The sequence below is a fragment of the Protopterus annectens genome, chromosome 1.part0, assembly GCF_019279795.1.
Source record: "Protopterus annectens isolate FY-2018-M chromosome 1.part0, PAN1.0, whole genome shotgun sequence".
Classification (NCBI taxonomy): domain Eukaryota; kingdom Metazoa; phylum Chordata; order Ceratodontiformes; family Protopteridae; genus Protopterus; species Protopterus annectens.
The window spans coordinates 1,535,153,868-1,535,176,950 of record NC_056725.1 but is presented as its reverse complement, the minus strand read 5'-3'; the positions used below and the strand labels follow the sequence as shown (position 1 = coordinate 1,535,176,950).

The window sequence follows — 23,083 nt, the reverse complement described above, 5'->3', positions numbered from 1 at the left end:
AGATTAACTCTTTTTACTCTAACACCTTTCTACTGTTCATTAATAAGCATGAAAAGTAAAATAAAATAAAATAAAAAATGACGAAAAAGTGAAAGATAAACAGTGTTATAAAATACTGTAAGTTGAACCTTGTTACTATAGTATAATCACATTCTAATTCATCTCAATAAAATACATGTATATGCAATATATGCATTTAAAACTGAGCACTAGGTTAAACATAATATGACATAAGCCTCAATACACAAGCTATAGAAATAGATTAATTTAAACCTGGGGTGAAGAAGTGTTTAATTTTAATTGCCAGTACAATTCCCTATGTTCTATCATGTCATGCCACCAACACCCCCCCCCCAACAAGTTTTGATGTATGGTGTCGATGCCAAAAAACAAAAAAAAACATGATCTGGGTTCTTTTCCAAATGGCAATATAAAGCGTTAGTAGTTTTCATATGTTTAAGAGGTTCTCCGGTTTGATCCTCAGCTGGGGTGCCTTCTGTGCGGAGTCTGCATGTCCTCCTTGTGGTCGCGTGAGTTTCCTCTGGGTGCTCCAGTTTCCTCCCACATCCGAAAGACATGCTGTAGGTGGATTGGACGCTCCAAATTGGCCCTAGGTGTGAGTGTGTGCATGTCTGTGCCTTCTGTGGAAGGTTGGGCACTGGGCTGGCAACTCAACACTGTAAAACTCCACTGCCAATCATGAGCAGACAGGTGATCCACTGTGGTGACCCCTAACCGGGAAAAGCAGAAAGAAGAAGAAGACGTAGTTTTCATATGTTTGATATCGTAAATATGTTTATAAATTCTGTCTTTAAAACTATGAATAGTCTTCCAAACATGAAAACTTGGGCACTCTTTACATAATGCCACATATACCACACCCACCGACTTATAATTACAAAAAAAAAGTGTTTTAACTTTAATTCCATTGATAATCACTTCTTTTTTACCTAAAATAAGTTGACACTGGCTGCAGGTACCACACTTATAAGTGCCCCATGCCCTGTCACTAACAATAGCAAATAAATTATTGTTACTTTCCAACATATTCTTAATACACTTAGCTTTTTTAGTAACAAGTACTGGTCTAGTACCCAAAATATTAGGAATTCCCATCAAAAGCTTTAAAAATTGCCCAGTTTTGTTTATTAATGTCCCGAATAGCACTATATTCCTGAGTGTATGTAGTAATAAATGAACAGGTACATTGACCATTTTGATTCTCTGAACTACTAATTGGTCACTGTTGGTCAGGATAGGCACAACCCTACCCCATCTCCTCTTATTAAGGACCTCTCTGTATATAAAATCAACAAACTCAGGGGGGTATCCTCTAGCCATAAACATTTCCTTTAAATTATCACATTCCATCTGATATTGTAATCCTCGTTCAGTCATTACGCATGGGGTATCGGTTCCGACCTCGGAACCGAGCCGGCCATTTTCCAAGCTCACGTCAGCTTCAAACTCTCGAGATAAACTCTTACCCACAATCCTCCTCTCCCTGTTACCCCAGATTTCGTTTGCCGCGTTGGCATTCGGTCGTGTCAAGCTACTTTTCTTGAGCCAAGTACAGTTATTTGTTGTTTAATAGTCTTTCAGATTACTTTTCTGTCAGAAAAGTTTATATTTCATTGTCTCTTACTGTATCGCATCTAGCGTACATATTTTCTTCAGGTTTTTCTGCTCTTTTCTTTACCCTTTTACCGTGAGGTATTATTTCTTTACCATCATTGGTAATCCTTCCCTTTTTTTCTCATACCTTCGGGTATTCTTTTGTTCCATTGCTGGTACCTTTTTCTATTAATTAATTTGCTGTCATGGCAGATAAGAAAGGAAGTCCAGGGTTTAAGCGGTGTTTTGATTGTGGACACAAACTACCTACTTCTGATGCACACTCTTTGTGCGTTTATTGTTTGGGGGCATCCCACTTGTCTGTTGAGCCGCCCTGTACTGTTTGTGAGAACTTTTCGAATAGAACCTTGTTGGAAAGGAAAAACAAACTGTTACTGAAGGGACTCCTTAAATCTCCCTTTTCAGAGGCTATTTCTGGGTCAGAGGCCTCAACCCCTCCTAGAGCCCATAAGAAAATCTTGGATGTTCCTACCAAGGCTAAATCTTTGCCTTCATCCCCGTCTGGGGATTCCCACCAACCAAAACCTAAAAAGGCTAAAGTTTCGGCTCCGGAGCTCACTCAGTCAGCCCCAGTGCTTTCGGTGTCTAGACCTTCGGCACAGAGGCCTTTGGCTCCATTAGTGATCTCGGCTCCGTCTTCTCTTGCAGCCTTCACTATATCAGCACCGAGGGGCTCCTCGGTTTAGACTATTGCCACTGTATCAGCACCGACCATTCAGTCGGCGCAGACCTTGACCTCGTCGGCTCCGAAATCTTCTTCGGAACTGATACCTTTATTGTTGACTCCAGTTTTGTCGGTTCCAGCTTCGGTACCGACAACCACTTCGGCACCGGTCCCTGTGGTGGTGCAGACCATGACCTCGGCACCGATGACTTCTTCGGTGCAGACACACGTAGTCCAGTCTCTCTTGGCACTGTTGTCCTCGGTGCGGACTGGTGAGATGGGCACCGAGTTTGCCTCTTCTGAGGACAGGCCTGTTTCTCCCTCAGTCTCTGTGAGGTCCACTAGAAGCCTTTCCAAACATGATGTGTTGCGTCTTGTGGATCAGGTGCTCTTGGCCAGAGGTATCCCACCCCTCAGGAACTATCCTTCCTTGGGAGGTGATCACCCGTCTCCAAAGACCCCTTCTTGTTCTCCTCCTTCATTGCCTTTGAAGTCCATGGATATAACACAGTCTTCCCCTTCTGCGGTCCCCTTTATGGATCTCACTAAGGAATCGCAGTTGCCTTCATGGCAGGAAAGTTTTGCTACGACCCAGGATGTCAGTTGTGACACGCATAGTTTGCTGCTCCACCAGCCATCCAGGGACTCCGGGTCGGCAGGCTGAGCCACTTAGGGGAGGGGTGACCCCTGTCCTAGACATGCACTCCTCTTCAGGTGGACCAGCCATGCAACTGATGGAGAAGGCTTACGCTGCTGCTGGTGATACTGGACTGTCTATACCTCCGCCCTCCTCTGGTACACCGGTTTCACAAGTCGCACCTAGCGGACACCAGGTGCAAGGGCCTCAGGACATATTCCCACAGGAATCCCCTTTTCTGCTGTCTTCTCCAGCTTCTCTCGCTGAGGAGGTCCACCAGAAAAGTTTGTGTAAGAGGAAGCACATGGACTCCACAGAGGAGTCCCTCACTGAAGACACAGATTTCGATGAGGGGGAAGGATCCCCCCGGTCACCCTCTGAGGTATCCTTTGGTAATAGCCTCGAAATCCTGAAACAGAGAGGTGACTGGCAGTCCTCTAATCCGATCTCTAAGGAATCTGTGTTCCTGCAGGCCTTTCCTGCCCGGCCCCCTACCTCCTGGGTTACTCCACCTGTCGATGAACTGAGTCCTGGGCCCTTGACAGGATAGGGAAACGCACCTTTGCTTCAGCGACCTTTACTATCAGGTCCCTGAATTATATGGCACACTTTACCAGGCTTCAAAGGGATCTCATTTCTGAGCTCTCTGAGACCTTGGCTGGTGCCGTGTCTGATGAGGTCCATGACAAAGTGGCCTTTCAGCTGGCCACCATTGAATCAATGTCTAACTCCTCTATGCGACTGATATCTCACACATCAGAAGGAGCAGCGGGAGCAGCGGGTTCAGCTGCGGTCTTGAGACGACATGCCTGGATGCGCTTGTGCAATTTCACAGAACCCTTTAAGGCTTCCTTTCTTAACGCTCCCATTGAGGCCTCCTCGTTGTTTGGGCCCTAAGTTAAAAGCACACTGGCCAGATGTGAACAGGATGGTAAGACCATTTCTGCCATAGGTGTCCATTTTTCTTCCCCTCAGTGTGCTTTCTCCCGAAACCAAAAGAGTGGGAAGATATGGTTCAAGAAATCTCAGGGTCCTTTCCGTGACACACAGGCCGAGTTCTCCCCTAGAGGCAGAGGGGGAAACTCACAGGGAAGATGCTCTTTCGAGGCAGAGAGGGTCCATGTAACCAGGGTTCCAGGGATTCTTTCCCTGGTCAGTCCTACCAGCGCTCCTGAAGAGCGGCCCAACTCCTTTCCTCTGGAGGTGGTTGGGGGATGTTTCTCCTTGTACCCTTCTGCCTGGCTAACCATCACCACCGATTCTTGGGTACAAAGGATTTTAACCAGAGGTTATCATATCCCCTTCGATCTTTGTCCTGCCCCCTCAAAAAAGCTTCCCAACGTTCTACCAGTCAAAGGGAAGAAGCAGCACTAGAGATAGAAAAGCTGCTAAGAAAGAGAGTCATCCAAATAGTCCCTCCAGACCAGATAGGATCCGGATTCTACTCAAGACTATTTTTGGTGCCAGTGAAAACCAGGGACTGGAGACCAATTTTGGATCTCAGTGTACTGAGCAAGTTTGTGAGAGTACAAAATTTCCAGATGGTCACAATACAGTCTATCCTTCCGCTTTTGGAAAAAGATGATTGGATGTGCTCGATAGATCTTCAAGATATGTACTACCACATAAAAGTGGACAGGCCATCAAGAAGATTTCTGCGCTTCCTTGCGGGAGCCAGTCACTACCAGTTCAGAATACTGCCCTTCGGACTCTCTACAGCCCCCAGAGTGTTCACAAAGTGCATGGCAGTTGTCACAGCTCACTTGCGACTTCAAGGATTCCAGGTGTTTCCATACCTAGACGACTGGCTCATTTTCGCCCCCACCAGACATCTACTGGAAAAAGCCCTGGCATACTCTCTCTTCGCTGCTCAAAGGCTAGGCATAACCATAAACTGGCAAAAATCCAATCTTACCCCATCTTAGTCGACAGAATTCATAGGGGTTATCTTGGACACAAAGAACTGCAGAGCTGCTATTCCAGAGCACAGAATTCTAAGGATAAAGCAACAACTGATTCTAATCCTTTCAAGGGAGAAATCCACGGCTCACTCGGTTCTACAGCTGTTGGGTTCCATGGCAGCCTCCATCACCATTGTTCCCTTGGCCAGGTTTCACATGAGGCTTCTACAATGGCTACTGCTTACCCAATGGTATTCTTTTCAGCATTCTCTTTCAGCCATGATTCGAGTAACCCACAGGTGGAAACAGGATTTAAATTGTTGGATGACACACAATCTGTCACAATGGTCTCACCCCTTCTCCCCCCAGCAACCCAAGGCCACAGTGACCACGGACGCCTCCCTGATGGGGTGGGGGGGCTATGTCAGGGACAGACAGTCCAAGGCACTTGGTCTGAACTGGAGGCCCATCTGCATATAAACATTCTAGAGCTGAGGGCGGCACTTCTGGCGTTACAAGCATTCCATCCCCTGCTGCCGTCTGGGACAATTGCGATTCAATCAGACAACATGGCAGTGGTCTGGTACATCAACAAGCAAGGTGGAACCAAATGTTACCCCCTTTGTCGAGAGGCCATGAGAATATGGCAATGGGTGATGGCTACCAACTGTTTTCTTCTAGCAACACACTTTCCCGGGAGTTCCAATGTGATAGCAGACAGACTCAGCAGGTGCATTCTTCAACCTCACGAGTGGTCTCTGAATCTCTTGATAGCGGCGGAGATCTTCCACCGCTGGGGCCGTCCTTGCTCCGACCTCTTTGCATCCCCGGCCAACTACAAATGCAGCAACTACTTCACCCTGATTCACCCTCTGGAACAGTCACCCACAGATGCTCTAGTCCACGATTGGCCTTCGGGTCTTCTTTATGCATTTCCACCCTTTCCCCTCATTCCCCAGTTTCTGAAGAAAGCCCGTTGGTTGAAGAGCAAGGTGATCCTCATAGCACCATATTGGCCTCGTCAGATTTGGTTCCCCTTCCTTTGGCCTCACCTCCTAGATCGACCATGGATTCTCCATCCAACCCCAGAGTTGATCTCACATCCACAGAACCTGATTCATCCCAACTTGAACAACCTGATGCTCACGGCTTGGCTACTCCAGTTCCCTTGATTGCCAGGCAGAATGATCTTTCTTTACCAGTATGTGATATTCTCATTGCATCTCATATGTCTTCCACTAGAATTACTTATCTGAGCAAGTGGAAAAGATTTACCTGTTGGCTGAAAGATAAACAAGTAGATCCCTTCTCAGCACCAGTGTCAGTAATACTAGACTATCTGGCCAACCTCTTTCAATCGGGTCTATCGGCATCTACCATTAGAGTTCATTTGGCTGCAATTTCTAATTTTCATGAGGGTGTCCAAGATTCCTCTCTTATGTCCCACAAATTGTGCAAGACCTTCATAAAAGGTGCGAATCATCTGAAGTCACCTTTTAGAGAACCTATTCAACCACGGGATTTATTATTAGTTCTACAAGCTTTGACAATGCCACCTTTCGAACCTGCCTCTTCTTCGACCTCAAGTATTTGTCATGGAAAACCTTGTTTTTGGTCGCCATTACTTTTGCCAGACGTATTTCTGAGCTTTAAGTTCTATGTGGCAAGAGTCCATACTTGATTTTTCATAGAGATAGAGTGTCTCTGAGAACTAATACATCTTTTCTGCCTAAAGTGATCTCTGAAATGTCCATTAATGAAGCCATTGAATTGCCAGTTTTCTTTCCCAATCATTCAGAGGAGAGTATTGTCTACATACCCTAGATATCCACAGGAAAATTCATTTTTACTTAAATAGGACTAGGCCCTTTCGTAAATTTGACCAGTTATTTTTGGCTTTTTCTGGACCTAGAGTAGGATCTGCTGTTGCTAAGGTCACATTACCTAGATGGTTGAAGGACTGTGTGACCTTCATTTATACACAACGCGATATCTCGTAGCCTACTACCATGAAAGCTCATTCAACAAGGTCGGTGGAAACTTCTGCTGCCTTCCATGCCAGAGCTTCCTTACATGACATCTGTGCAGCTGCAACTTGGGCTAAGCCTCATACCTTCATCAATCATTACAAATTGGACTTGGCCTCCAGGGGAAGAGCATCCTTCGGTTCTATGGTGCTCAGGAATTTCCTTCCATGAGAGCCTCTCAGGAATAGAGGTAGCTGGGGGACTCTGTCCCATGCGTAAGGAATGAACGAGGATTAACAATATCAGATAAAGACGTTATGTCTTACCATAATGTTCCATCTGTATTGTTGATCCTCGTTCAGTCATTACAACCCTCCCTCCTTCCCCCTCCTGTGGTTTCTAGTGAATCTCACCATCCCGTTGTTTTAGGTTATTTGACCAGAGGTAGCCTCTACCTTCTTTGACTTGCAAACTCAATCTGAGGTAACAGAGAGAGGGGGATTGTGGGTAAGACTTTAGCTCGAGAGTTTGAAGCTGACACTAGCTTGGAAAATGGCCGGCTCGGTTCAGAGTTTGGAACCGATACCCCATGCGTAATGACCGAACGAGGATTAACAATACAGATGGAACGTTATGGTAAGACATAACTTCTTTTTTATAGAACATAGTGTCACTGGAAATCATATGGGCTAATCTAATATATTGTCCCTTAATAATTCCCCTCTTCTGGTGGGCTGGGTGGCAACTACTGTAGTGCAATTTACTGTTCGAATAAGTTGTTTTCCTAAAAACAGAACTCTGTATACATCTATTAGTGTCATCTTTATACACCAGTAGGTCCAAGTAACTAATACTATCCTTACTATAATGGTGTGTGAACTTTAAAAAGGAAGTTGTGGAGTGTAGATAATCCAAAAAATTATCAGTGTCTTTCTTGTTAACATCTTACGCAATAAAAATGTCATCCAAGAACCTGGCATAAAAATGCCAGGATGGTACATTGTCATTGTGAAAATTGTAAAGCTTTTCCCACTGTAATAAAAATATAGGGGCAAACACTGGGGTGCAACTTGCACCCATCGCAACCCCTTTTTTTGTTGGAAAAACTGACCATCTAAGTGAATGAAACTATTCTTTAGTACCTTATCCAATAAAGCATCAAGAACATTAAATGTTAAGTTGTCTATCTCGCCTTCGTTCTTGCTGGTTGGGGATCGGAGCCGATCCTCAGCTCCGACTTGGCCATCTTCTATAGCTCGAGAGCTGTTTACTGGCTTGAGGCTACTCCTTATCCCATGATGCCTAGCGATATCTACCCAGATCTCATTCGCCACTTCAGCTGCGAGGTGTCATTTTTCTGGCTCAGGCTCGTATAAAGTTTTTTGTATAATTTTCTTACTCTGGAATTCTATATTTTCAGTGTTTTATTGTTAACGATTAGTCTTGTTTTTTGTGATAGCTAGTGTTTAGTTGTAGTATCCCTTCTTTTCCTTGTAGAACTCGTTTAACTTAGAGAGTTCTCCCCCCTCCCCCCCATCCTCTTCTTGTCAGGTTAGCTGTTTAGGTTAGAGGCTTTACTTCTACCTTTCTTTCATAGGCTAGCCGTTTAAGTTAGATGCGTTCCTATTAAAGGTTTTTTTTTTGTTTTTTTTTTTGTTTTTTTTATCTATAATCTTGTAGTATAGTGTCTTTTTGTGTAGACTGTATTTTGCTTTGGTAGCCGTTGTTGTATTTGTTGTTTCCTTCTTTCAGGATGTCAAAGGGATCCAAAGTGTCTGGATTCAAGAAGTGTGACTCATGCTGTCAGAAAATGTCTCTGACAGATGGGCACACTTCTTGCGTCTATTGTTTAGGTGTTGTGCACCTGCAGAACTCCTGTTCTATCTGCCATGCCTTTAGTTCAGGAGTCCTGCAGGAGCGTAAGAATAAGCTTATTCTTAGGGGTCTTTTAAACCCCCAGGATTCACTGGCCAAGAGCTCTCAGCCTGTGAAATCCCCTAAATCTACCAAGCCGTCGGCTCCAAGTTTGGAGCCGTCCTTGGTTCAGACTCTACCTTCTACTTCGGTTCCGGCTGGCACCGATAAGACCACCTCCCCGTAGGCTCCATCAGAAACTTCGGAGCCTTCGCAGAGCCACAAGAGGCTGAGGTCCCCTTCACTGGAATCGGTACATTCGGCTCCTCGGTCTCCTTTGCTTCAGAGCAAGCGCAGTCACCGATCCTCTCACTCCTGTCGATCCTCTAGGCTGTCGTATCATGATGTGGAGAGAGTGGTCAGTAGGTTGCTAAAGTCGCAGGCACTTGCCAAGATGTTGTCCAGCCCTCTTCAACAGGTGTCGGCTCCGTCCACTTCTATCGATGTTCCTCCTCCGACTCCAATGGGTTCAGAGCCGGAGTTCGTTGGGGTTCGAGTAGTGGAACCGTCGGCTCCGATAACTCTGTTTCCTTCGGTGCCGACGTCGGCTCCGATCCCCTCGGTGGTGCGTTCCTTCGAGGGATCTGAGCTCCGGGGTTCCCTTGTCGGCTCCGAGGGGGCGAGTGGCATCGGACCCTTGTCCGACCCCGTTCTCCCTCTCGGAGCTTCGGCGCAGGTGAGCTCGGCTCCTACATTGGCCTTGGAGCCGTCTCCCTCGGCGCGGAGAAAGATTCCGATTTCCTCGGAACCGGAGCTTTCTCTGCATCGTGGTAGGGACTCCTTCAATGTCATGAGGAGTGTGCTGGCCACTGAGTCAGCTCTACTATCGGCCTCACCGGCTCCGTCCCCCGTAGTGCCTGTGCCAACCTCTGCTCCTTCTCCAGACCCCAAGTGTAGGGAACCGGCGCTCCAGGGCACCCCATTGGGTGTTTCCTCTTCTTTCGAACCCTCCCCTGATCATTCAGAGGAGCCCCCTCGTAAGAAGAAGTGCAAGAGGAAGCACATTGACTCTCCTGAGTCTGTCACTTCTGATACAGACTTAGATGATTCGGAAGGGTCCCCGAGATTCCCCTCTGAAGATGTTTCCTTCTCGGACATCCTAGAAATGCTTAAGCAGAGGGGGAACTGTACCGAGGATGAGTCTGTATTTCTGGATGCGTCTGGTTCCCGACCTTCCACCTCCTGGGTTTCTCTGCCTTTCGATCCACTTATGGCAGTGGTGGCTCGAAAGGCTTGGTCAGCTCCGGATACAGTGGAACCAACTCCGAGGAGACCTGGCAAATTCATCACAGCACCCCAGGATAAACAGTTCCTTGCCAAAGGTGTTCCTGTTGATGCCATGGTGGTAGCAGCAGCCACCAAAAAAGAGTTAGCGGAGACCTCTTCGTCTGTCCATCCTCCTAACAAGGAGTCTAGGACCATGGACAGATACGGGAAGCGAATGTTCACTTCAGTGACCTTTTCTGTGAGGTCACTGAACTACTTATATCATTTTACCCGGCTTCAGAGGGATCTCCTTAAAGAGCTCGGAGATACCCTTCAAGATTCATCAGTTGAGGGGGCTCAAGCTAAAGTAGCTTCCCAGATGGCAATGCTTAATTCCGTAGTTAACTCCTCCATGAGGCTCATTTCCTATGCAGCCGATGGTGCGAGTAGAGCCGCAGGTACGGGTGTGGCCCTTAGGAGGCATGCATGGATGCGGCTTTGTAACATCATTCACCAACACCCCCTTTGATTGTTCCTTTCTTTTTGGACTACAGATGAAAGACACTTTGACTAGGTGTGAGCAAGAAGGCAAGACTCTCTCTGCCGTGGGAGTCCGTTTCTCCACTCCTTCTAGACCATACCACAAAGGTCAGAAGAGTGGGAAAATGTGGTTCCAAAAATCCCAGGTAGCCTTGCCTGACACACATAGCGATTTTTCCTCCAGGGGCAGAGGGGGAAACAATAACAACAGACGCCGCCCTCATGGCAGAGGGGGTCCGCAGAACCAGGGCAACAGAATCCTTCTCTGATAAGCCCTTTCAGCATCCCGGAAGGGTTGCCCGGCTGCTCACCTCTGGAGGTAGTCGGGGGAAGACTTTCACTGTACCCAAAAGCCTGGCAAAATTTAACGCAAGACAGACGGGTACGGTCCATTATCTCCGGAGGTTACAAAATTCCCTTCTGTCAACCCCCCTTACCGTCAAGGAAATCCCTTCCAGATGTTCCACCCAATCTGAAGGACCAAGCAGTAATAGAAGTTTCAAAACTACTAGAAAAAAAGAGTCATCCAGGAAGACCCGTCAGACCAGCACGGATCCGGAACTTACTCAAGGTTCTTTTTGGCACCAAAAAAGACAGGGGACTGGAGACCGATTCTGGATCTCAGCAGACTAAACAGGTCTGTACAAAGAACAAAGTTTTGGATGGTCACGCTACAGTCCATTCTACCCTTTCTGGGTCAGGACAATTGGATGTGCTCAATAGATCTTCAGGACGCGTACTACCATATCAAGATGGACAGGTGCTCCAGGAGATTTCTTCGCTTCCGGCTGGGAGCCAGTCATTACCAGTTCAGAGCTCTGCCCTTTGGTCTCACCACAGCCCCCAGGGTGTTCACCAAATGTATGGCAGTGGTCACGGCTCACCTGAGACGTCGAGGATTCCAGGTGTTTCCATATCTAGATGACTGGCTCCTCACTGCTACTACCAGGCATCAACTTCTACAAGCCAGGGACTACACAATCATAATCTGCTCCCAGCTAGGCATTACAATAAACTTTGAAAAAATCTGCCTCGTTGCCCTGTCAATCTATCACCTACATAGAAGCAGACTTAGACACAAAGAACATGTCCGCAAGTCTACCGCCAGAAAGGGTGTCTACAGTTCGTCAGCAAGTACAAATTCTAATGCAGAGCAAAAGAATCCAAGTAATGTTCGTCCTTCAAACTCTGGGTTCCATGGCACCAGCCATTCTTCTAATCCCACTGGCCCGCTTTCACATGAGGATCCTTCAGTGGCTTCTGTTCACACAGTGGTCTTTCCAACAGCTGCCCATGTCTCACATGATCATGATTACAGAAGCATGCAAAAGGCACCTTTCCTGGTGGATGGTCTCCCCACTAGTGACTCAGGGCAGACCCTTCATTCAGCCTCCTCTGCTAGCCACAGTGACCACAGACGCCTCCCTGATAGGTTGGGGGGGGGGCATTATCAGGGCAGGACAGTCCAAGGCACTTGGCAGCCTCACGAGTACCATCTGCACATAAACGTTGTAGAAATGAGAGCTGTGCTCCTAGCGTTGCAAGTCCTTCAGGACTCTCTTCCTTCTGGGTCCATTGCAATTCAAACAGACAACATATCAGTGGTGTGGTACATCAACAAGCAGGGCAGAACCAGGTCCTACCCCCTGTGTCGAGAAGCACTCAGACTGTGGCAGTGGGCGATTTCCTCCCATCATTTTCTGATTGCGATGCACATCCCTGGGAGGTCCAACGTCATAGCGGACAGGCTCAGCAGAGCTATGCCTCATGATTGGTCTCTGAATCAGGAAGTTGCGGATCTTATCTTCCGCAAATGGGGACAGCCTTGCTGTGATCTTTTTGTCACCTCCTTCAACAGCAAATGCAGCAAGTACTTCTCCCTTCTTCCGCTTCCAGGTCATTCGCCCAGAGATGCTCTAGTCCATGATTGGCCTCAGGGATTTCTTTATGCCTTTCCTCCATTTCCCCTGATTCCAAAACTAATACAGAAAGCAATATCGTTGGGTTGCAAAATGATCCTCATTCCCCCTACTGGCCTCGACAGATATGGTTCTCGTTCCTGCACCATTACCTTCTCGATCAGCCCTGGACTCTGGATCCGATTCCAGACCTACTGATTCATCACTCAGGCAGGTTGCATCAATCCCTCCAAACTCTCCAGCTCACAGCTTGTTTGCTCCACTTCCAACCTTAGCCAGGCTTCCCAGCATTTCCCCGGCTGTGCGTGAGATTATCGTCTCATCTCACAAGTCCACAACCAGAAAAACTTATGCTAGTAAATGGAAACGTTTTTCTTGTTGGGCAGAGGCTAGGAACGTAGATCCCTTTTCAGCCCCAGTCCACAAAATTTTGGAATTCCTAGCACAACTTTTTAATTCTGGGTCCGCTTCTGCTACAATCAGGGTTCAATTAGCGGCCATTTCTAACTTTCATGTTGGTCTGTCAGATTCAAATATTATGTCTCATAAGCTCTGTAAAGCTTTTTTGAGAGGGACCACTCCCCTTAGGCCTCCAGTGAGAGATCCCCCTCCTCCTTGGGACCTTAATCTGGTACTAACTTCCTTAACTCTGTCCCCTTTTGAACCAGCAGCATCCTGCTCCATTAAGTTTCTATCTTGGAAGACACTCTTTCTGGTAGCTATTACTTCAGCCAGACGTGTCTCTGAACTTCAGGCACTATGTGTTCGTCCTCCATACTTGGTTTTTCATAAGGACAGGGTTGCTCTGAGGACTAATCCTTCGTTTTTTCTGAAAGTCTGCTCAGAAAATAATTTAAACCAATCTATAGACCTTCCTGTGTTTTTCACTAACCACACCAACAAGGCAGAGTACAAATTACACCAATTGGACGTTCATAGACAACTGCGTTTTTACCTGCACAGGACTAAGGAAATAAGGAAGTCGGACCAACTATTCCTTTCCTATGCTCTAGGCAAACAAGGTCTCCCAGTTTCCAAGGTGACCTTATCCAGGTGGTTGTCTCACACTATTACTTTCATTTATCAATTAAGGAACAAAGAGTTACCTATCAAACCGAAAGGTCATTCTACTAGGGCCTTGGCCACCTCTGTAGCCTTCCAATCTAGGTTGCCCATGGATTCTATCTGTGCAGCTGCTACATGGCAAATCCTCATACCTTTATTTCTCATTACAAGCTAGATATGGTCTCCAGGAGCAGAGCTTACTTTGGTTCCACTGTTCTGAAGAGTCTGTTCCAATGAGCCGCCCAGGATTGTAGGTGCTAGGGACGCTGTCCCAACCAGTAAGAACGAAGGCAAGATAGACAACCTAACATAAAGAAGTTATGTACCTACCATAATGTTCCATGTTAGTTGTCTTCATCTCGCCTTCTTTCTTGCTTCCCACCCTCCGTCCCCCTGTCTTATTGGACCAAGAGGAGTTCTGGTTTCACTGGCTGAGTGTTCTCTGCTTTGTTTCCTCAACTGACTTAGAGAGTATGACAGGTATACTCAACCTATTTGTTTGGACAGGTTTATTCTCTGGCTATGTCTGGGGTTAGCTATTTCAAATGAGATCTGGGTAGCTATTGCTAGGCATCATGGGATAAGGGGTAGCTTCAAGCCAGTAAACAGCTCTCGAGCTATAGAAGATGGCCGAGTCGGAGCTGAGGATCGGCTCCGATCCTCAACCAGCAAGAAAGAAGGTGAGATGAAGACAACTAACATGGAACGTTATGGTCGGTACATAACTTCTTTTTTCGTTATCACTAAAAGTGCTAGATTCAAAAATAAAATCATGGAACATTTCCATTCCCAAATCCTGTGGAATAACATTAAATAAGTTTACCATATCTATGGTAACAAAAGCCAAACTGGGACTATATTTAACCTTTCTCAACTTAGACAAAAAGTCCCAAGAGTATTGCATTACATGGGAATAACTAGATACCAATGCTTTTACTTTTTGATCTATATATACAGCCATAGGATGAGTAATAGAAATTCTAGCACTAACAGTTGGTCTCATTGTGTGGTCCCATAAACACTTATGGATTTTGGGAATCCCAGAAAAAGGGTGGGGGGGGGGACCACAGGAAATTTTGCTTGCAAAAATTCAAAAGTTTCTGTAGAAATTTCCTCCTGTTCTAACATGTCTTGTAGAATAAAACGAATTTTGGAATAACAAAAATTGATATAACTTAAGGAAATCTATTCATAGAAATCTTCATCAAAAACGTAGCTGAACATTTTGTTTAAATAAACTACTTTAGACATGATGACAATTCCTCCCCATTTATCTGGCTTCATGACTCTGAGTTCTTTATTACCCATAAGTTCTTTCAATAAACTCTGTTCTGTGATAGTCAAGTTATTCTCATAAATGTTCAAATTCCTAACTTTTAACAGTTCCCTGAAATCGAATTCACACAGCTTTACAAAAATTACTAAAGGTGTGGCCAATACAGGATTTAAAACACTACTTCTTCTTAAAACATTGTTGACATACATAGCATCAACACCATTAAATAGGAGTTTAAAATTGAGTTTTCTCAAATACAATTTTAAATCAATCATTAATGTCTCTATATTAGCATGTACAGTAGGAACAGATGTTAAATCCTTGCTCAATAAACACGATATACTTTCGTCAAAAGTGCAGTCAATAAAGTTGTACACTTTAAAATCTCCACTGGAGTTAGTTAAAATACAAGGTAGCGTCTCAGCAACAGTACCTGTTGAATCAGTACAATCTAGTTATTCTGTCCTTGTGGGTAGAATGAATTCTGCCTCTCGTGTCTCCCTCTGGCTCACCCTCTGTTCTAAGAACACTGATACTGTGTCTGTAGGTGAAAATCCCTCTCATTGTTCCTGAAATAATTCCGGTTCCAATTCCTTAGCCTCTCCGATCTCCTGGGAGGAGCTGCTTCTAAAGGGGCTGACGCTTCTTCCTGATTTTCGTTGTGCAAGTTCTCTTCTAATGGAGGATCCCTCTCCTGAACTCTATTATCACGGCCCTGCCTACCCTGCACTCCCATTAGTTGGGGATAGGCTTTACCTTCCTGATATTCACGTCAATCTCGATCAAGTTTCTTGCACTTTCTCTTCTGTATATCCGAAATTACAGTATCAATTCTGCCAAAAACAAGCAGAATACTGTGAACTTTGTACAGAAAACAGTGCATCGTTCTTGATTTTACGGTCCAGTGCTTCAGCTTCCTTCATAAGGTTGTCGATATCTATCTGATTATACTTCCTCAATATCTTTAGCAACTCCACTCCCTGTTTATTAAACAATTCAACCAGTTCCAAGTGCAATGGGGAACCAGCTGAAAACCCATTTGGGTACTTCCAAAGATGTAGTCCCTTGGGAACTATTTCAGCATGAATACATTCAGTTAAAAAAACATTCTCCACTTGCAACCTCCGACATTTAAGCAGCACTTTTTCAAATGTAGCCAGAGTGTCACTAAACGACCCAGACTCACTACTTATGTGCTGCAGTTGAATGGAGGATTGTAACCAATTATCCAAGTTAATGTTTACTGTCCCTTCATTACCGGAACCCACCAAGAAATGGCAGGGAGGTTTCTAAGGCAAACAGGTGTGCGATGAAATTCAAAAATAGTTGATGAGGTAGTCACAGGACCACTGGACTGCTGCATAAGTTGCTGCACTTATAGAGTAAGCTGCCCTACACTCTTGTGGAGTTCCTCAAGACTAGGACCTGGCTCCACTTGCACTCAGGTTATACGCAGAAGACATAAATCCAACCAAGAACCACAAAATAAAACTGGAAACCAACAAATGTAACAACCAACTGCAGTAGCCCAAGCAGAAGCGCAACCAGAAATTGTAGCCAAAGAGCATCTTTATTCACAATAAATAGAATTGAGTGCTTTCGTGTGAATATAACATACACTTCATCAGAATTCAAAAAACAATTGCAGACAATGAGTTTAAATAACCCTCCTAAAATGTCACATGACTCAAGACACACCTGAATCAATGATTAACCCTTTTTACTCTAACACCTTTCTTCTTCTTTCGGCTTTTTCCCAGTTAGGGGTCGCCACAGCAGATCACCTGTCCGCTCATGATTGGCAGTAGAGTTTTACAGTGTCGAGTAGCCAGCCCGGCACCCAACCTTCCACGGAAGGCACACTCTAACACCTTTCTACTGTTCATTAATAAGAATGAAAAGTAAAATAAAATAAAATAAAAAATGAAGAAAAAGTGAAAGACAAGAAGTGTTATAAAATACTGTAAGTTCAACCTTGTTACCATAGATTTTTTTCCCAACGACAATGTACCATCTTGGCATTTTTATGCCAGGTTCTTGGATGACATTTTTATTGTGTGGGATGTTAACAAGACAGACACTGGTAAATTTTTGGATAATCTGCACTCCACAACTTCCTTTTTAAAGTTCACACACCATTATAGTAAGGATAGCATTAGTTACTTGGATGTACTGATGTATAAAGATGACACTAATAGATGTATACAGAGTTCTGTTTTTAGGAAAACAACTTATTCGAACAGTATATTGCACTGCAGTAGTTGCCACCCAGCCCACCAAAAGAGGGGAATTATTAACGGGCAATACTTTAGATTATCCCATATGATTTCCAGTGACACTATGTTCTATAAGAAATGTGATAATTTAAAGGAAATGTTTATGACTAGAGGATACCCCCCTGAGTTAGTTAATTTTATATACAGAGAGGTTCTTAATAAGGGGAGACAGGGTAGAGTTGTGCCTTTCCTGACCAACAGTGACCAATTAGTAGTTCAGAGAGATCAAAATGGTCAATATACCTGTTCATTTATTACTACATACACTCAGGAATATAGTGCTATTCGGGACATTATTAAACAAAACTGGGAAATGTTTAAAGCTTTTGAGGGGATTCCTGATATTTTGGGTTCTAGACCAGTATTTGTTACTAGAAAAGCTAAGTGTATTAAGAATATATTGGAAAGTAATGATAATTATTTGCTATTGTTAGTGACAGGGCATGGGGCAGTTGTAAATGTAGTACCTGCAGCCAGTGTCAATTTATTTTTGATAGAAAATAAGTGATTATCAATGGAATTAAAGTTAAAACACACCTTTTTTGTAATTGTAAGTCAGTGGGTGTGGTATATGTGGCACTATGTAAAAAGTGCCCATGTTTTTATGTATGGAAGACTATTTGTAGTTTTAAATACAGAATTTACGAACATATTTATGCTATCAAACATATGAAAACTACTAAAGCTTTATATTGCCATTTTGGAAAAGAACTCAGATATTTTTTTTTTTGTTTTTTGCCATCGACACCATACATCAAAACTTGTTGGGGGGGTCCATGGCATGACATAACGGAACATAGGGAATTGCATTGGCAATTAAAATTAAACGCCTTTTCACCCCCAGGTTTAAATTAATCTATTGCTGTAGCTTGTGTATTGAGACTTATGTCATATTATGTTTAACCTAGTGCTCAGTTTTAAATGTATATATTGCATATACATGTATTTTATTGAGATTAATTAGAATGTGATTATACTATAGTAACAAGGTTGAACTTACAGTATTTTATAACACTTTTTATCTTTCACTTTTTCTTCATTTTTTTATTTTATTTTATTTTATTTTACTTTTCATTCTTATTAATGAACAGTAGAAAGGTGTTAAGAGTAAAAGGATTGATCCTTGATTCAGGTGTGTCTTGAGTCATGTGACTTTTTGGTTATTTAAACTCATCGTCTGCAATTGTTTTTTTGAATTCTGATGAAGTGTATGTTATAGTCACACGAAAGTGCTCAGTTCTATTTATTGTTTATTAAAGAAACTCTTTGGCTGTAATTCTTGGTTGCGCTTCTGTTTGGGCTACTGCAGTTGGTTTTTACATTTGTTGGTTTCCATCCAGTGATCCCAGGTATTTATACTTAACAGACATTTTTCAGTCTATGTCTAGAGAGTCAAGTATTGTAGTAGCACTTGATTAGTATGTGATAAGTCTAGTTTCTTATTGTACCAAAGGGCATATGTATACTGTCTTGGGTGAATTTATGGAGTCATTTTTTTTCTATTTTCAGTAGGTCCAGACCTTAAAAGTCAAGATGTCTTTTTCATACAGTATCATAGCCAAGGAAGGAAGAGTGCTGATGACATGATTTATAAAGAGAGAAGAAAGGACTTTTTGTACCACTCAGCCATGTGAAACACCTGACTGAATGTTCTGTTGGTCTAGCAGTTCATCTATGCAAAAAATCTTACTTTAATCACCAAGGAATAATCTACACATTCAAAAGCCCTTTTTAGGTCAAATCACCTGTCAGTTGTGCTCTTTATTTGGCTACCTACACTGCATCTACTGCTGAGCAGATTGCAGTGAGGTTGATGGGAGCCACACAAATGTAGGGCATGCAGCCCGTGTCCTGGTACTTTGCATATACCAGTTTAACATGCTGATGATATTAGTTAGGTGCTAGTACACCCTGCAGTTAGGAAATAGTATCTGACACTGAAGTTTTAAATTCAGAGAAATGAGAATATTGTAATGAGCAAAATCTCTAAGTGGAAATAAGATGCTGTTACTGCAGAATATAATATTGCGTAAATACAGAACACTGGATGTAGAATATTATATGTTAGATGAACCAGTAGGTTAAGAGAGCACGAAAGCAATCAATCTGATAAAGGGAGCCTTCGGGTTTATACATAATGCCATAAATTGAAGCAATAAAATTTACTTTAAATGCTGAAGGTGTAAATTGTAGTACAATTTGAAATTACATATATAAGACTGAAATTTAAGTTTAGAAGACTTTTATATTCCAGGCCTCTAAACATTGTGCCTCTGTACCAAATTATGTCATTGTGCTGACAGCTGAACAGACATTCAGAATAATGAATATATATATGATGGGAGTGCTGGATTAAGAAAGCAGAATGTAACTTGAGTTTACATAAAACACTCTACAAGATTTTTAAAGCTAATTCAGTACTTTTTCATGTGTCTCTGACTATCAAAAGGAGAGTTGAGATCTGCTGATTCTGCACAGTTGATGCATCTAGCACCCTACACTTGCTCCTCTCTTTCTGTACCACTTGCTCTATGTCATTTTATAGAAGACCATTAATTTTTTTTCCCTGCCACAGTCTGGAAATTAATTTTCAGTCACACACCACCCTGTCCTTGAAAAATATTTTCTCATGTCTAAGTTGAATAAGAACTTTCTAAGTTAGAGATTGGTACCGTGTTCTGTCTTACTTATAATTTTTGGTTCATATTATAGCTCCTCTTTCATCTTTTGTGACAGCACGTTCTTTGACTGTTGATCCTTTCCGCTTTTGTCACTTCCTCCTGTCCTTAACTATCGTTATTGCCTTCCTCTACTCCCTCAGCTTGTGTCAGATCTGTTTGCACTGCTCTTCATGGCTGACACAACTGAACATATTGCTCTAGCTGATGCCTTGCTAGTACTTAGTAAGGGGGAATTATCTGCTGTCTGAAATCAGAGCGTAGCCTGATGCAGCTCATCGTCATGTTGTTTTTTGCTGACATCCTTTTGCATTGCTCTTGATGGTTTATTCTGGCAAAGATTATTACTCATCTCCTTTTTTCTCTCCTGTAATTTGTAGTTTTACTTCTTATAAATGTATATTCCAGCCTTGGGTTGTCCTTCTCAAAGTGAAACTTCTTCTTCTTTCAGCTTTTCCCAGTTAGGGGTCACCACAGCGGGTAACGCCATGTACTAATCAATACTGAACCTAAGGTGTGGTCTTTCTTTCCAAACAGCTAGTTTCTCTAACATTTACATGATGCTTTTTCTGGATCTTCTAGTGTCCCCTCATTTTTGGTGTTGGTACTGTCTATGAAGAGGTTCATTCTGCCCTAGTCTTGCTGTAATCAACTTTAAATTGCAGTGTTCTTGTTGTTTAACCTTTTAACCTGACATGGGATTAATCCTGCTGCCAGATCTTCAAGCTGTTAAGGTAAACATGGTGCATTTGCACTGCTTAACAAAGGTAGTTAGGTTAACATTTCATGCCCTAAAAAGATGAGCTTTGTCGTTGTTGTTCCTACTGGTAGTTTAGGATTATTGTGTAAAACAGGTTTATTCAGCATAAACTGCTCTGACCAAAATCTTCAAAAATTGTGTTTCATTACAAATATTGCTTAAGTACCAAACTGATAATTTTATACTTTTTTTGCAGGCATCCTGTTTGTATGTATGTTTGGGATGTGTGTCTCCACCCACTGCCTCTGTTCAATGTTACCACATTTCAGAGCATTTTAAATTTTCGGAACAGTTAAATTCAATGGCAGCAGAAGTCCAGGATTCACACTTAACTCTGCTGATGTTGTGAACATTTTTTTGGCAGAGTTTACTCTGAGTTACTTTATTAAATGCACTGTTTTGACTGTTTGAAGAACACTATTTAGAGATCATAGCTGAATGTAGTTATTTTACTTTTCATGTAGGAGCCTGGGTTTTTAACAGCACTTGAATACAGTGAGAAAAGGAAATTTGTTTTTCATATCCCTACAGGAAGCCAGGAATTTGAGTAAGTAGTGCACTACTTTTTGATTACTGTGAAAAGAAAACTTCAAATGTAGGTCTTGCTTTGAGAGCCAGTAATATTAAAATGGGTATTCTTGATTTTGTTGGCCTTTTATTGCTATGTAATTTCCCTGAAGCATCTGCATCTCTTTGAGTTTTCATTGGCTTACAACATACACCACTGATCTTGGTCTCACATTCAAATGTTTGAAAGCCAGCATTGCCTTTCACATTTGTAGTGCTTTTTATCATTCAGTAACTGTCAAATGAATTCTCCTGAGCTCTTCATAGGTTCATATGTTAATAATAGGCTGTTGATCCAGTACAGCCTAGCAGGAAAATCCAAATTAGAATTTACCAAGACATAAGTTAACACAAGACCCCACCCCATTGGAATGAAGTACATTATATCTAGTGCACAGCAACAAGCGATCCCGAACACAATGAAGGACGTCTTCTTTGATAAAGTCAACGGCAGCCAGAAGTAGACAAACGAAAACAGTTTATTGAAGAAAATTACTCATCCAACCCTCAGATTAAGCGCTTTCGTCTCCAACACGGAGACTTCATCAGAATCTAAGGTAGCACAACACCACATCCCTTATATACTAAATACATCCAATTAGCTGACATTTAATTAGATAATAAGTAAATAAGTTAATGAATCAATAACCTCATTTTGTCTTAAAAGACCATGCCACAAAAAATGCATGCTGACAAATCCTGGAGACATTGTAAAAGCATTTGAAAACCTGTATGAATAACAACCTTGAGAAATACATAGTAAGTAGGAATAAAATCATGATAAATAGAAAGAATCATAAAAAGCATATGCCATACTGTTGTACCAATTGTACTGTTTAAGGATATTGTTTAAAAATATTGTTTAAAAACATATGCATGTAAAGCCTCGATGCATCGGCTCCAGCCGGAGCCGATACAGCCACAAAAGTAACGGTGTCGGAGCCGATTGGAGCCGACACCGATGCCTGTGCCACATGGTGGTCGGAACCGATCGGAGCCGACACCGAAGTGGTCGATGCAGAATCGGCACCGATAGCCATCGGTGCCGAAGGCTTAGTTAAGCCAGAATCGGCTCCAGCCGGAGCCGATCTCGACTCAGAACGAGTCGGAGCCGAGGCCGCAGGCTTTGACACAGAAGCCTGGGCCTTGGAAGATTTGGCAGATTTGGATGGAGCCGACTTAGCCGGAGAGCCTTCCGGCTTAAGAAGGCCCCTAAGTATCAGTTTGTTTCTTCTTTCCTGCAGGACTCTCTGGCTGAAGGAATGACATATAGCACAGGAGTCCTGCAGGTGAAGAGGCCCCAGGCAAGAAGTGTGACCGTCTGTCAGAGACATCTTCTGACAGCACGAGTCACACTTCTTAAAGCCTGAGACCCTCTCTTTTGACATGGTGAAAGACAACACACACACACACCAGTCAAAGAGTTAAATTAAATTAAATATACCAAAAAGGTATAAGTAGACAAACACACACACACACCCTAACAGGGGGGGATGGAATGGGTAAAGTTTGACTAAAAAATAAAAAGAGACAGGTAAATTTCTGTCAGAAAATCTTTAAAATTAGCTTAAAACTAAAATTTAAAGGGTTTTTAGTAAAAAGGGGCTAAAATATCAAGTATTTTAATCACTTACCAGGAGCTGGTAAAAGGAGGACCTCCTAAGCGAAGCGGCAAACGAGATCTGGGTACTTACCGCCTTGCATCATGGGATATGGGGCTGCCTCGAGCTGGTAAAAGTGACTCTCGAGCTTAGCAAGTGCCGAGTCAGAGCCGAGGGATCGGCTCCGAACCCATCAAGCAAGAAAGAAGGCGAGAGAAGACAACTAACATGGAACGTTATGGTAGGTACATAACTTCTTATTTTCGTTTGTCTACTTCTGGCTGCCGTTGACTTTATCAAAGAAGACGTCCTTCATTGTGTTCGGGATCGCTTGTTGCTGTGTGTATTTGTGTGCAAACTTTGGTTACCAGTTTTCGTTTCATACTGTTTGCGAACCCGTATACGAGGAGTCTCTATTATGGATAGTAGCAGCCTTTTGTCGGAACTTATCAGGGTTATTCAAACCCATTCTCAGAC

The 23,083-nt window shown here is 43.2% G+C and overlaps 1 protein-coding gene across 1 annotated transcript in view; it reads left to right on the top strand.

Annotated features, from left to right (window-relative positions):
- Nucleotides 1-23,083, top strand: part of DMC1 (DNA meiotic recombinase 1) — a 1,571,258-nt gene that overhangs the window by 241,030 nt on the left and 1,307,145 nt on the right. The window contains exon 4 of the mRNA XM_044067943.1: nucleotides 20,903-20,985. Coding sequence (XP_043923878.1) covers nucleotides 20,903-20,985 — 83 coding nt within the window. The remainder of the gene's footprint in view (nucleotides 1-20,902; nucleotides 20,986-23,083) is intronic.